The 13618-nt window shown below is 44.3% G+C and overlaps 1 protein-coding gene across 8 annotated transcripts in view; it reads right to left on the reverse strand.

Moving 5' to 3' along the window:
- CCDC88C (coiled-coil domain containing 88C) overlaps nt 1-13618 on the reverse strand; it is a 128046-nt gene that overhangs the window by 61588 nt on the left and 52840 nt on the right. For all 8 annotated transcript variants that reach the window (XR_010600728.1, XR_010600729.1, XR_010600730.1 and 5 more), the window contains exon 4: nt 12159-12228. Coding sequence is in view for 5 of the 8 variants with exons in the window: in XM_005285406.5 (XP_005285463.2) it covers nt 12159-12228 (70 nt within the window). In the remaining 3 variants the exon portion in view is untranslated. The remainder of the gene's footprint in view (nt 1-12158; nt 12229-13618) is intronic.

Genomic DNA, 13618 nt, shown 5'->3' on the forward strand with positions numbered 1-13618 from the left:
AGAAAAAGAGTGCTACGGAAGGAAAATTGCTCTGGCTTATTGCCAAGTTCAGATCTTGTCTCAGCAAAATTAAAATATGGCTATTACCTCCTCATTGGGGAGCAAAGAAAGTTATACACCTTTACCCCGATATAACGGTGTTCTCGGGAGCCAAAAAAGCTTACTACGTTATAGGTGAAACCGCGTTATATCGAACTTGCTTTGATCCACCGGAGTGCGCAGCCCCGCCCCCCCGGAGCACTGCTTTACCACGTTATATCTGAATTCGTGTTATATCGGGGTAGAGGTGTATATAGTAAAGATAAGGGATGAGGAAATCAGAAGAACCAACGGTTGAGGCATAATTGAAATTGCATGTCCAGCTGGTAAAAAACTGGAGGCAAGTTAGATTCAAAATGAAACATCCAGGAAACGCCTGACATCATATACATCATGCCGAAAAAATAGGCAATGCATAGCTTTCTCTCTCTTACCCATCTGTAAATGTATGCACTCTTCACACACTGTATAATAGTGAGATAAACATTTTCACATTCTGCACCTCTCTACTTGGGTGTTCGATTGTTCATATCTATATACAGGCAGAGGAAGGAAATTCCCTCTATTCACTGAGAAGTTTTTGTGTGTAACTGTATTAACACACCACCATGCCCTTGTAAGGCTGTGCTGTGCAGTAAGTTACATGCATCTGCAGGACTGACAGTAGAGAACTGGAGTGAAATTGATTAATCAATTATGCTAACCCAGCATTTCAGATTAACAAAGAAGGCACACTGACCTAAATTAGCAAAGGGGTGGAGTTTCAACCTGAGAGTCTTGCAATGCAGACCAACCAAAGTTACTGTTAAAATAGGGGAAGAGCTCTAGTGAAAGAATGATTGGGCTTTTTTCCCCCCTCCCTGTTTTCTTTTAACAAAAGTGTCCCGAAGTGTCTAAATAAACCATTTTTGTTAGCTAAATTTTCCAGGACAACCTGAGGACAGAATGCTTTGTCTGTTTAAAGAAAAACCAACAATTTAAAAAGAAATAAATAGTTTTTCAAGAGTGCTTCACATAAATTCTCAGTGCCTGATATGTATAAGATCTCATTTATCAGTAGGGCTCCATAAGTAGAGCTTTAGTCTTCTAAGAAAACATATAGTTGTAAACCCTGCCAGATCCCAGGCTATCTTACAGGTATATTTTTATTTCCCTTCAGGCTATTTAAAACTTATTTTTCAAAAAGGGTTAACATCCTTCCTACATAAACACACAGTGTTACAGTATTCATGGCTCACTCTCTTTTGTACAACTGAATTTTTGTGTACACATAGAATCCACAGTTTTGCACAAATAAAATAATGCTACATTATTCTGAGGGATACAATCAAATGAAATGTAGTCAATACCAAAAATGAACTGAGTTAAAAGTACACCTCTACCTCGATATAACACGAATTCGGCTATAATGCGGTAAAGCAGTGCTCGGGGGGGGGGTGGGCTGCGCACTCTGGTGGATCAAAGCAAGTTCAATATAACGCAGTTTCACCTATAACGCGGTAAGATTTTTTGGCTCCCGAGGACAGCGTTATATTGAGGTAGAGGTGTAGTTTCAGACAATATTTCTGCTTCTAAGTACACTTGCCAATTCTTGTGGCTTTACAATCAAATTTTCCTAATTAATTTTTTTTTCTGTGTCTCCTATTACACCATGAAAGACCCTATGTAAAACTGACTGACAATACAGGAGGATTTGTTATGAGGTGTTTTAACAACAGGAACATAAACAATTCTCCATGCTCCCACCAAATGCAGCTGAAACTTACTATATAGCAAGTGCTGTCTCAGGTGAATCAGCTGATCCTGTATGGGTTTAAAGTGAGCTTTCTCCTTGTGCTTACAAAATACTCCTTTTACAGGAATGGGGGCCTACACATTTTGAAGCCAGTGTCTGATAACTATTTGGTCCAGTCAGTCACTATTGCCCTAAGCAGATATTTAGCACTGGCCAGAAAACAAGAATTTCATTTAATAAAAAAAAATGGAGGTTTTGGCATCATTCCACATCAGTTTCAGAGCAGATTCTGAGCAGGGACTTGAATCTTGGTCTCCCAGATCCCAAGTGAATGGCCTAGTCACTGGGGTTCTTCTGGGGTCATTCTCTCTGACCAGAAATTCCATTCCTGGGCCTGAGAAACCTTCCTGACAAAACTTTAATCAAAATGGACATGGTTTTGGCTTTGACATATCAGTATTTTCTGATGAAAAAAAAAATATGTCATTGAAAAATTCCCGCAGTTTTACAGATATTGCCCAGGCATCTCACACATCTAATAGGACAAACCTAGGACAATTTTGAAGCAAACAGTTTACATTCCAGGAAGAGCAGAACATGCATCTAAATTAGAAATCTTGTTTGCTTCTGCATTATTTATTTGGCATATGCAATCAGGTCAAGCCAAGCCTCAGCGTTCTTATCAACAATGTTCAAGACATGAAGACCTCCAGGAAGCTGAGTAATTTTGCAGTCCTCAACAAAATGTGTGATGATTTGTGGCTGTCCACATTAACATAGCGTACTGTCTTTAAAATGCCACCGAAATTCTGCTGCAGCACAAATTCCATGTCTGATACGAAACTAGTTGAGAAGACTCCATTACCGTCATGGTAAATCAAACCCAGGTTGACATTGTGTGGGGTCCAAGACAGATAATTATTTGTCACTATCTCTGCGAACCATGAAGCCTGCCCTACATCCTCTACTGTAAATCCCTCACCTGGTAAACTTATCCACAACGAGTGCCGTGAGGGCAGACAACCATATGGTGGATTAAACAAATCTTTAATTAACAGTAGAAGTGGTATATCACACAATTTCATCACAAGCTTTGCTGCGCTTTCCTCTTTGCGAACACTGGGTGGAGCAATATTGCAAAGAACCAGTAATCGTGGTAGAGGGGTAGATGTAAGTATGCCTGAAATAATACGCATGTTGGAATGAAGTTGTATGTCGATCATCGTTGTGTGAGATGAGCGAGCCCATACTGGAGTGCAGTACTCTGCCTCTGAATAACACAGTGCCAAGACTGAAGTGTGTAATATTTGGGCGTTGGCACCCCATGTCATTCTGGCCAGTTTTCCAAGCAGGTTATTGTGTATTTTGATCTTAGCTGCTGACTTTGTACAATGGTCATGATATGTGAGAGTTCTATCCAAAGTAATGCCTAGATAGAGCAGGTGTGAATCATGCTTTATGCACTGACCACTGAAAACGATGTTCAGCTCTCTGCCTGCTTGTGCATGATATAAATGGAAGACACTAGACACAGTCTTACTTTCACTATTAATCAGGCGCCACCGATGACAATAATCGTCCATAGCCGCCATATCTACATTCAAAACACTCTCAAGTACGTCAAAGGAGTGTGACTAATTGCTTATCTGCATTAGGAAGTTGTCACTATATCCCTATGAAAAGAGGGCACCATTAAAATACTTTGTCTATTGCACTGTTGTAAAGACAGGATTGTGGAATGCCATGAATACTGTTAGTGGTTTGATGACAATAAGTGATAAGTATTGATATATAACTATGATCATTGCACTCTAATCACTATAGAGTACCATCAAATACATACTTAACTACCTGCAAGCCTTACTACATCTTACAGTATTAGCTCATATACAATACTTCATCAAAAATCTGTGTTTAACTAGGGTTACCATATTTCAGCGAGCAAAAAAGAGGACGGGAGGAGCCCCGCCCTAGCCCCGCCCCTGCCCCTCCCACTTCCCGCCCCCCCGACCTCCCAACCCTCCCCCCGTTCCTTGTCCCCTGACTACCCCCTCCTGGGACCCCTGCCCCTAACTGCCCCCCAGGACTATCTAAGCCTCCCTGCCTCTTGTCCCCTGACTGCCCCAACCTTTATCCACACCCCCACCCCCAGACAGACCCCTGGGACTCCCACGCCCCATCCAACCACTCCCCACCCCCTGACAGCCCCCCCCCCAGAACTCCCAACCCATCTAAACCCCTCTGCTCCCTGTCCCCTGACTGCTCCGATCCCTCTCCGCACTCCTGCCCCCTGACAGCCCCCCCCCAGAACTCCCAACCCATCTAAACCCCTCTGCTCCCTGTCCCCTGACTGCTCCGATCCCTCTCCCCACTCCTGCCCCCTGACAGCTCCCCCCCAGAACTCCCAGCCCCCTACCCCCCCCGCTCCTTGTCCCCTGACTGCCCCCTCCTGGGACCCCTGCTCCTAACTGCCCTCCAGAACCCCACCCCCTACCTAAGACTCCCTGTTCCTGTCCCCTAACTGCCCCCTCCTAAGACCCCCCCCCCCAACTGCCCACCAGGACCCTACCCCCTACCTGTACCCTGACTGCCCAAAACTTTCTCCACTCCCCCCAAAAAGCCCCCCCCGTTTCTTGACTGCCCCCTCCAGAACCTCCCTGCCCCTTCTCCTGCCCCCCTTACCCTGCTGCTCAGAACAGGGTGTTGGGCTCTGTGCGAGCCGGACACGTGGCTGAGCTCCCCAGCACAACAAAACCCGGTCCCTGGCCCTGCACAACAAAACCCGGTCCCTGGTCCGGACCGGGTTGCAGGGGAGAGCTGCCCTTGTATCAGCACAAAGTGCTCTCGCTCCCGTTTTGCTACGCTGCATGGCAGAAACCGCTCCCAGTTGCAAAAGGGGAGGGCTGCACTTTGTGCTGAGACACTTGCTCAGAATGCAGGGCGGAGCTCCTCTCCAGCTGCTCCGGAGTCCAGCCCGGGACTTTCCTGCAGCCCTCCCAGCCGCTCGCTCTGCTGTGCCGGGGGAGGGGGAAATCCCGGACATTGTGAGTGCTTTACAAATTCCCCCCGGACGCTATTTTTAGCACAAAAAGGAGGACATGTCCGGGTAAATCCGGACGAATGGTAACCCTAGTTTAACATTTATCAGTATGCCTACTGGTATGGCAACCGAGGCAAATAACTAACTAGGATAGATGTGATGGTACTTGTAGTTGCCCCCAATGAAACAAAGTTTTCCAAAAATAATGTGATTGATTTTAGCTAGTAAGTGTACAACCAATTAACCCAAAAGGTGTAGATGTTACTTAATCCAGTCTGGCTAGGTCTTCACTATACGAACTCTGAAGGTCATGAGGTATATTAATGTTTTATAGTTTATATATAGTTTTACTCTATAGGCTGCACAAATGTTTTAAAGATAATGTGTTAAAGTTTTAAGAGCCACATTTAGTTCAATTCAGTGGGGAAACTGAGGAACAGAAAAGTTAAGTGGCTTATACCAGATTACAGAGCAAGTCACTGGCTGGAACTAAAACAGTACAGTACTATGTACACTTGGGATTAAAACAACACAGTGACAGACCTGGGATTTATGTACAGGATCATGTACATTTGGGATACAATATACATTGAACAAAAACAACTATTCTTTATACCCAATTTAATAATGCTTCCTCCACAGCACACGCTCCTGCAGTGCTTTCTAAAGGGTTGATTTGCATTAACACAATGAGGTGGTGAAGCCATAAGGCACCATGCTGATAAAACTGGAGACTGAAGTCCTACATCCATAGGAAAGGCACAGCATGAGCAGTCGTAGGCAAGCGTCCCTAGGCTGCTTCACCAAAGTGTTTCAACGCTGTCCTATGTGGTTGAGAAAATAGTGCCCAGCTCAATCCAGCCCTTGGGATCTTTGCTGAGATGGCCAAGAAGACTGCCACATTGCGATGTGGATAATGTCTAGTAGGAACTGAACTGAGATGTACACACTCATATCGCGTGGGTCAACCAACGACAGACCTGGAGTGGACTTGAACCAGCAACCAAAGAGAAGGGCTCTAAATTCAACACAACAGCATTTTCCACCTTGCTGAAAATTCCAGGGCAGCTGTTCCTATGCTAGGTCTCTGAGCCAGTGAGGTAGCCAGTGACCTGAGGATTTGCAGAAAGGCCATCTGCTCTCAACAGTGGGAAAGGGCCTTTGGGCTTTTAGGAAAAAATCCTGTGCTCTGGGATTTTTCTCTCTGTGCTGTGAGCCCAAAACACCCCCATGGTCTCTCAGGAGAGGGAGGGTGAGAAACAGATGGTAGGATTGGGGGGGAGGGGGGAAGGAGATTAGGAGACAACAACAAAAAGGAGGATAAAGGTAAAGAGAAAATAAGAGAGATAAATGAGGGGAGGAGGAGAGGAAGCCAGAGAGAGAGAGATGAGAAAGAGAGAGTGCATAAGAAATGGTAGATTCTGAGTTGATACATTTTATTTATTCACATTCCTACTCTGTATTAAATTTCCTCAGCAGAAAACAGGGAGCTATAATGTGTTCGTGTGCAGGGGTTAACATCCAGCAGACAGTGGAGCAGGTGAAACGTGGGAAAACACATCAGCACTCATTTCTTCCAGTCAGAACAGAGTCCCAACTTATATAAGCCTGAACTCTACAGTTAACATTTTAGAGACAGAGCTTTGTTATTAACAGGGAAAAACTGTACAACATATTTTACAAGCCTTTGTCTCCTTGGACAGTTATGAAACAAAATAAGGAAGGAAATCAGGCATGAAAAAAATATACCAGTGGGAGACTAAATCTTTTATGATTATAATGAAAAACATTTTCTACAGACATTTATTAGCAGGGACTTTTGGCTCACTCCTGTGCAAGGACTTAACGGCCTTTAATTTGAAAAATGTACTAAACCTGCAAAGTGTTTCCAGAGGACGGAAATGAGCTGTAGGTCTAGTAAATTAAGTCACTATTTTTAATCTTTTGGAGGAAGTGAAGCTAAAAACCCTGAAAGGCTCAGTTAAAAAAAAAAAGTGCATGTTTCAAAATGTTCATTTCCATCAGTTTCTCAAGTATCAGCACTGTGTGTGTTAGGGTGTAAGTGAAGGTTGCTGGGCAACGGAGAAAAAGAAACGAAGTCAGTTACAGGTGTGTGTGTGTGTGTGTGTGTGTGTGTGTGTGTGTGTGTGTGTGTGTGTGTGTGTGTGTGTGTGTGTGTGTGTGTGTGAAAGAAAGACAGCCATGGTGTATTATGTTCATTGCAGCTCCCCCATTGGTGCCATGGGATATGTGGAGTTATAATGAATTGATGAGATTGTACAGTGAGCATTACCACTGGGGGGAAAAAATATTCCAAAGGGAAGAAGATGGCAACATGTGAATGTAATGCTCTAACAACTGTATATTGTACAAAGCAGTAAAGAGAGAACCAATCCTGTATCTCCCAGCAGCACTGTCTAATGTGTCTCAGAAGTTTTCCACCGCTATGAACTTACAGATTTTTTTCAGTTCCTTACTTTTCAGCAACTAACTATTAAGTTCAACAATTCAGTGCACAGGCTTTTTTTTCTTTTTTTAAATATTTATCCTCATCTTCATCTGAATTGAACCAGATGAAATTAGCATGGACTGGAAAAAATATTTAGAGGGCACGGGGAAGGGTTACATCTTCTAAACCCAGTGAACATGTGCCATTGCATAAGCACTGTCCCACTGAAAACTGTATTGTTTGAAGTGTTAAGTCCAGGAGGTGGGACTGTACTTCTAAGAACAATATAGCAGTTCCAGTGGCCTGAAACACTCACATATATACGTGAATGAGTATTTAAGGGATATAAGTATTCTCGCTTACTACCAAGATCCCCATTTTAACATATATAACGCCACTTTGGTCTACATCTTACCAAAGGCAAAGGAAAATTCACACTCTGAATTGTCAAACAGGCAATTCTGGAAGATGTGTTTTAGGGAAACACAAATTGGGCTCAATACAAGAGTGACTGTCCCTTCTGGCTTTGAATTAATGACTCTATGAAGGCAGAAGGGACTCAGAAACCTTTCACAGTTTGAGCAAAACAAATCATCCCTTTATTTATTTACTTATTTTAAATTAAGCAAAATTCCAGGAATCTAAATATGAGATCTGATTTATTTCCCCTACTAATATGGCTGTCTCAACATCTCCCTTTTCCAGGAAAACACACAGACCCTTTACCAATGTTAGTTAACTCCTGATTTCCCCCTGCTCCCATCAGTACAAACCCAGATCCCACATCTACACCCTCTTCTGCCTCCTCTTCCTTACCTCTGGTGACATTTGTCCCAGTCTGGGCCCTCCCTCCATCTCCATCCCCACCCTCTTATGCCATCATTCTTAACCTCACACCCATCCTCCTCTTTCCTCCCCTTCTCTTGCTGTCTCTGGAATACCCATTCCATCTCTAAAGTAATCACATCCATCCATGACCTCTTCATATCTCGCTCCCTCCAGCTCTTGGTTCTCACAGAGACCAGGATTCCTTCATCTGACATGGCCTTAGCAGCTGTACTCTCTTACGGAGGCCTCTCCTTCTTTCACACTCCCTGCCCTGGATCAGGCCCTGCTGGGGGTGTTGGGCTTCCCCTCTTCCATTCCTGTCACTTCCAACTCCTCCCTTCTCCCCCTTCCCACTCTATCTCCTCTTTTGAACAGCACTGCAGCTGACTCCTCTCCTCTCCCCCTCCATGTTGCTGCTGTTTACCATCCACCCAACTCCTCCAAATATCAGCCTTCCTCTCTGATTTCAACCCATCTCTCTCTTCTTCTCCTGACGGTCTCCCACATTCATCCTCAGTAACTTCTTCTTCCATGTTGGTGACTCCTCTGACCCCTTAGCTTCACGTTTCCTCATCCTCACTTCTTCATCGCATGTGGAGCCCGGGTTCAACTCTTCCAGTCATGAAAAGGACTCAGCTTGGTCTTCATCAAGCTCTGCTCTCTCTCTAATCTCTCTCTTGCGGAGTTTCCCCTTTCCAACTATTGCCTGTCACACTGCCTTATCACCTCTATGATTTCCAGTGCAGCAGTGTGGTTGATTTCTTATCTACTCTCAGCCCTCTCTTCCTTGCATCTCTCTCTCCCCATTTTCTTCCACCGATATGGTTATTGCTTCTCTCCTTGTTTCATTTTCCTCCACCCTTGAATCTGACCTCTGTCTAGGCTATGTTTAAATCTTTGAGATTCTTTCTGAATGACACCTCTAAGATACAGCCCTTCCTATCATTCCACACCGCTGAAGCGCTTATCCCTCATCATGTTACATCTTGATTACTGCAACTGCCTACTCTCTGTCCTTGGCAAATGCAATCTTGCCTCATTCATATCCGTTCAGAATGCTGCTGCAAAGATCATTCTTGTACCATTTCGCTTTGACCATGCTATCCTTCTCTTTGCATCCCTTCCCTGGCTCCCTCTTTATTGTAACAAACATACCTATTGTCTCCACTGTCAAAGGCCTAGCCCCACCCTACCTATCATCTCTCACTCACTAACAAAGTGTTGACTGCCACTTCTGACTGGCCCATGATATGAGCCTCCATCGCCCACTCGTTAAATTTTCAAACAAGCACCTTCATGCTTTCTCCCAAGCTGCCGTTCATGGTTGAGAAAAATTCCCTGTAAACATCTGCAAAACTACCTCATTATCCACCTTCAAATTCCACTCCAAAACACTCCTTTGCTGTGATGCCTACAAAAAAACTTAACAACAGCTAGGCCACCGGTGTGTTGAAACCATTGTTTCCTTGTACTCCCCTTGACTACCTGTCTGTATCCATTTGTTACCTCTTGTCTTATATTTAAAGGTCAGTGTTTTTGTTCTGTTTTTGTACAGCACCTATCACAGTGGGGTGCATGACTAGGGCTCCTAGGTGCTATGATAATATAAATATTAAATAATAACTTCAAATTTTCCCACCAATCCCATTGCTTTCAGCCTTCAAGCTGTTCCACTTTTGCATTACCAAGCCTCTACCGCAGTGTACACTCCTGTATAATATTAGCAATAACACTTATAGTGTCCGCCTACTTGTCATAACAAATTAATTAAAATCCACCTTCTAAAAAACTTCAAAGGGATTAAGCAAGTGAGTGGTTGTAACAGAAGAAGTTTGGAAAGTAATGAATATGGGCCAACAGTGGCCATTCTAAAGCAAGACTTTTCTACAAGAAAAATTTCAGGTGCTTGTTAGAAGTGGGGAAAGAAGGACTGAGATTGATTTCAGGTGGGGGAAGAGAGTTCTACACCAACCGGACTCCCACAGCAATGATCTCCTCACCAAACACAGTGGCAGGACTGTTTAATATCAAGTGGTATCTAAATGCAGATATCCATCGGGTTCACATTCTAGGATGTTTTGAATGCAGCTTCCACTGTGAAGGGATTTGAAAACCTACCGTGGTACCTTTTTGTCAATTGCTGTTCACATCGGGCCAGGAAGACAGGCCAGTCAGCCTTTTCCTAAGATGGATCTCAAAGTTGCTCTGGGAGGGAGGTTACGAGATAGGAGGAGAGGGGAGAAGGATGAGGACTGGTGACCTCTGAAGGTAGAAAGCAACACAGCTACATCTACTTCCAGAAGAACAGTGGCTCAGAGAACAGAAGTACTCGAGGTGGGTTTTGCAGTATGTAACTCACAGACTACACTGGCCATATATTAAAGGGAGACAGCAACTTCACAATCTGCCCTGGGCGCGGGGTGTTGTGTAGCTGAGCTGCCCCAGGGACAGACCAAGAACGACTCTCTGATGCACAGGGAAGGAAGGACTCTCTTTCTTTGACGGGAAGGAAGAAGTAATCCGAGCCTACTCTTGGCCAACAGCAGATTAACTCCCACTTTGCTCCTGGACATCTCTGCTGTCTGGTGCATTGGATGGATGGAGTCAAGGCTCTGCCCTCACCTGTTCTCTGTGCACACAGCACACCCCTATGCCTGTTCACCCTGTTGTACTGGGCCTGGCCATTCAGGTAGCCTCTATGGAGGGGAGGGGGAGTTTGCAGACCTTACACTGTCTTTTGTGGGCATGCTGGGCAAGTGGCAATCGTAACTGCAAAGGTGCCAGGAGTACAAACTGTAGTGGTCCATGGACTGGAGGGTAGATTTATTTTCTGACTAAAAATAAAACAAAACACCCCAACACTGCTGCTAAGCACAGCAAAAAGAAACCTCATGCTGAGGCTTATTATTCTGGTGGGATGTTTGTTACACCACATCGTTCTCAATCAACGCCGGCTATCCAATTTTCCTTCTAAGGTAAAACTGGTATTTCTTCCTTGGCTTTTGCAAGGAGGTTAAGGAAATGGGCATTTGGCATAAAGTCAAAACCTAACAAGAAAACCCATAATTTTAGAGACGTGCAGGCTGGGAAAGATCAATTTCAATATTCTAAACCCCAGCAATGAACTGGGAAAGTCAAACATTAGCTCAGAGGTTCCCAACTTATTTTGGTGGTATTCTCCATGCGATGGAGTGGCAGGGCAGAGTGTCTGCCCTGGTGTCCCTTAACAAAACGCCTGGCATGATTGCTAACCATCTGTTGTCCCGTTCCCCCACCCCCATCTATTCTCTCCTTTCCCTGATCCCCTCTACTCCTTTTCATTTTCTCCCTTTCGCCGTGTTGTCTTGTGTATTTTTGCCTCTTCCCCCACTTTCTTGGTGGCAGCCCCTTCACCACAGCACATGCCACCACTTAGCAAATGGCTACTCAGCCAGCACTGCTCTTGGTGCAAGCATCCGCAGCTGGATCTGTGGGACCACGCTCATGTGTGCTCTCACAACTGAGCTGAGTGCTGCAGGAGCAGAGGACAGGAACACAGCAGGACAAGAGACATTCCCATGTCAGCCTACATCACGGGCTGCACTGGAGCAGAGACCCAAGGAAGGTAGCTTCCAAGAAAACCCTCGCTGCTCTTTACCAGCTATGGGAGCACATGGGGAGTGGGTCCAGAGCCAATCTTCCACAAGAAGAAGGATGAGCCAGTGGCTAGAGTGCTAGTATAGGACTCAAGAGACAGGGCCAATTCTGTGCTCTGCCACAGACTTCCTGTGTTATCTTGGGCAAGTCACTTAGTCTCTCTGCGCCTCAGTTCCCATCTATGAAATAGAACTAATAAGCCTTCTTCATCTCACAAGGTAATTTCTGGATAAATACACACACAAAAAATTGCAAGGCACTCATATACTATGGTAATAGGGGCCACAAAGAATTAGCTTTTTCTCTCTTCTCCCCATCCCCCAGATTAGTCCTAGTTTGGGAAAGTGCATGTACAGTATCAAAAGAAAAAAATTTATGGAACTAACAATGTTGTGTACAACTCGAAGGAAAAAACTACCCAAATTACTCACCGGAAAGAGGATCTTTGCCAATCGTTAAAACGTTTGGTAAATGCATAACGATCAGCTGCTGGAGGACCTCCTAAATGAAATGGAAAATTGTAAACAAGAGTCAGTCAAGAATCCAAATCAATTAAATCACACAAAATACACAGCTCTATTCATTCGCAAGGCTTCGGCATGCTGGCAGTTAAGGAGGTCACAAGGTGAAGTCTCACATGAGACATAAATCACTCTTTGAAGATGGCTACAGACTCTACAACTGAGATACACCAATGGTCTCTTATAATGATGGTTAACGTAGGACTTAAGGGTCTCATGATACTAATAAAAATGAATGCAAAGTGATGCCTGGGCATAGCCATCAATCACACCTTTCCTCCTGACAAGACCTTTGTTCACATAGCGCTCAACCCATAGTTGCTGCCATTTTTCTGGATTTACAGCTGCAGCATGTTGACCAAAGCTATGTAAGCCATTTTGGTATGCCCGGTTAATTTAAATAATTCATCAAATTATTTCATGGGTCTGGACATTTTAAGGATGGACTGGGGGAAGGGGAGGAGGAAAGAAAGTTATTAAAGTGATCTCCTGCACTGCTGTGAGAAATTGGACTGAAAAGCTGTAATTCTTTAGGTACAGGAGAGCTGACACCCTGCCTAAATACTAATTTTTCCCATCATGGGTCTTGGGCAAGTGTAATTTTAATTTTGGGGTGTGTGGGGAAATCCCCACAATAGATGGAGAACAGGAGGTCATGTTACTTTGGCAGGTTCCGTTTTTCAAAAACTGTCAGCAGTTTGAAGCTGAGCAGGGCCTTGAAGTGCCAGAATGGGTCCTGAGGAGATGGATTGGCAGACAGAGGGCAGGTGCAGTGGTCAAAGGTGCATAGTAAGTACACCACAGAGATGACATTCATGGGATAAATTGCAGAACCATGTGATTCATGAATATTTTGTGACCTAGCATAAAGGTAATTTGCACTCATTTGGGACGACACCATTATTTCTCTCTCTTTCCCCTCCCCCAAATAAAAAGATGGTCTTGTGTTTCACGCATTGGATGTTATGCATCCAAAGAAGTGGGCTGTAGTCCACGAAAGCTTATGCTCTAATAAATTTGTTAGTCTCTAAGGTGCCACAAGTACTCCTGTTCTTTATGCATTGGACTGGGACTCAAGAGATCCAGATTCTCTACCCATCTTCCTCTAACCTTTGGTAAGTGCCTTAACCTGTCTGTCTCCATTTCCCATCTTACCTCAGAGGATGCTGCGAAGATAAATTCATTAGTGTGTCAGATATTATGGGAATCAGAGCCACAGCAAAGACTATAAATAAAGCACACTGTGTGTGCTTGAGTGTGTCTCTCTCTATATATATATATGCACACACACACACACATACATATTTCAGGAAAGAGTTACCAATTCATCCAAACACACACCCCCTTAAACTACTGGATTGTTATTTCTG

Source organism: Chrysemys picta, chromosome 4, assembly GCF_011386835.1.
Source record: "Chrysemys picta bellii isolate R12L10 chromosome 4, ASM1138683v2, whole genome shotgun sequence".
Classification (NCBI taxonomy): domain Eukaryota; kingdom Metazoa; phylum Chordata; order Testudines; family Emydidae; genus Chrysemys; species Chrysemys picta.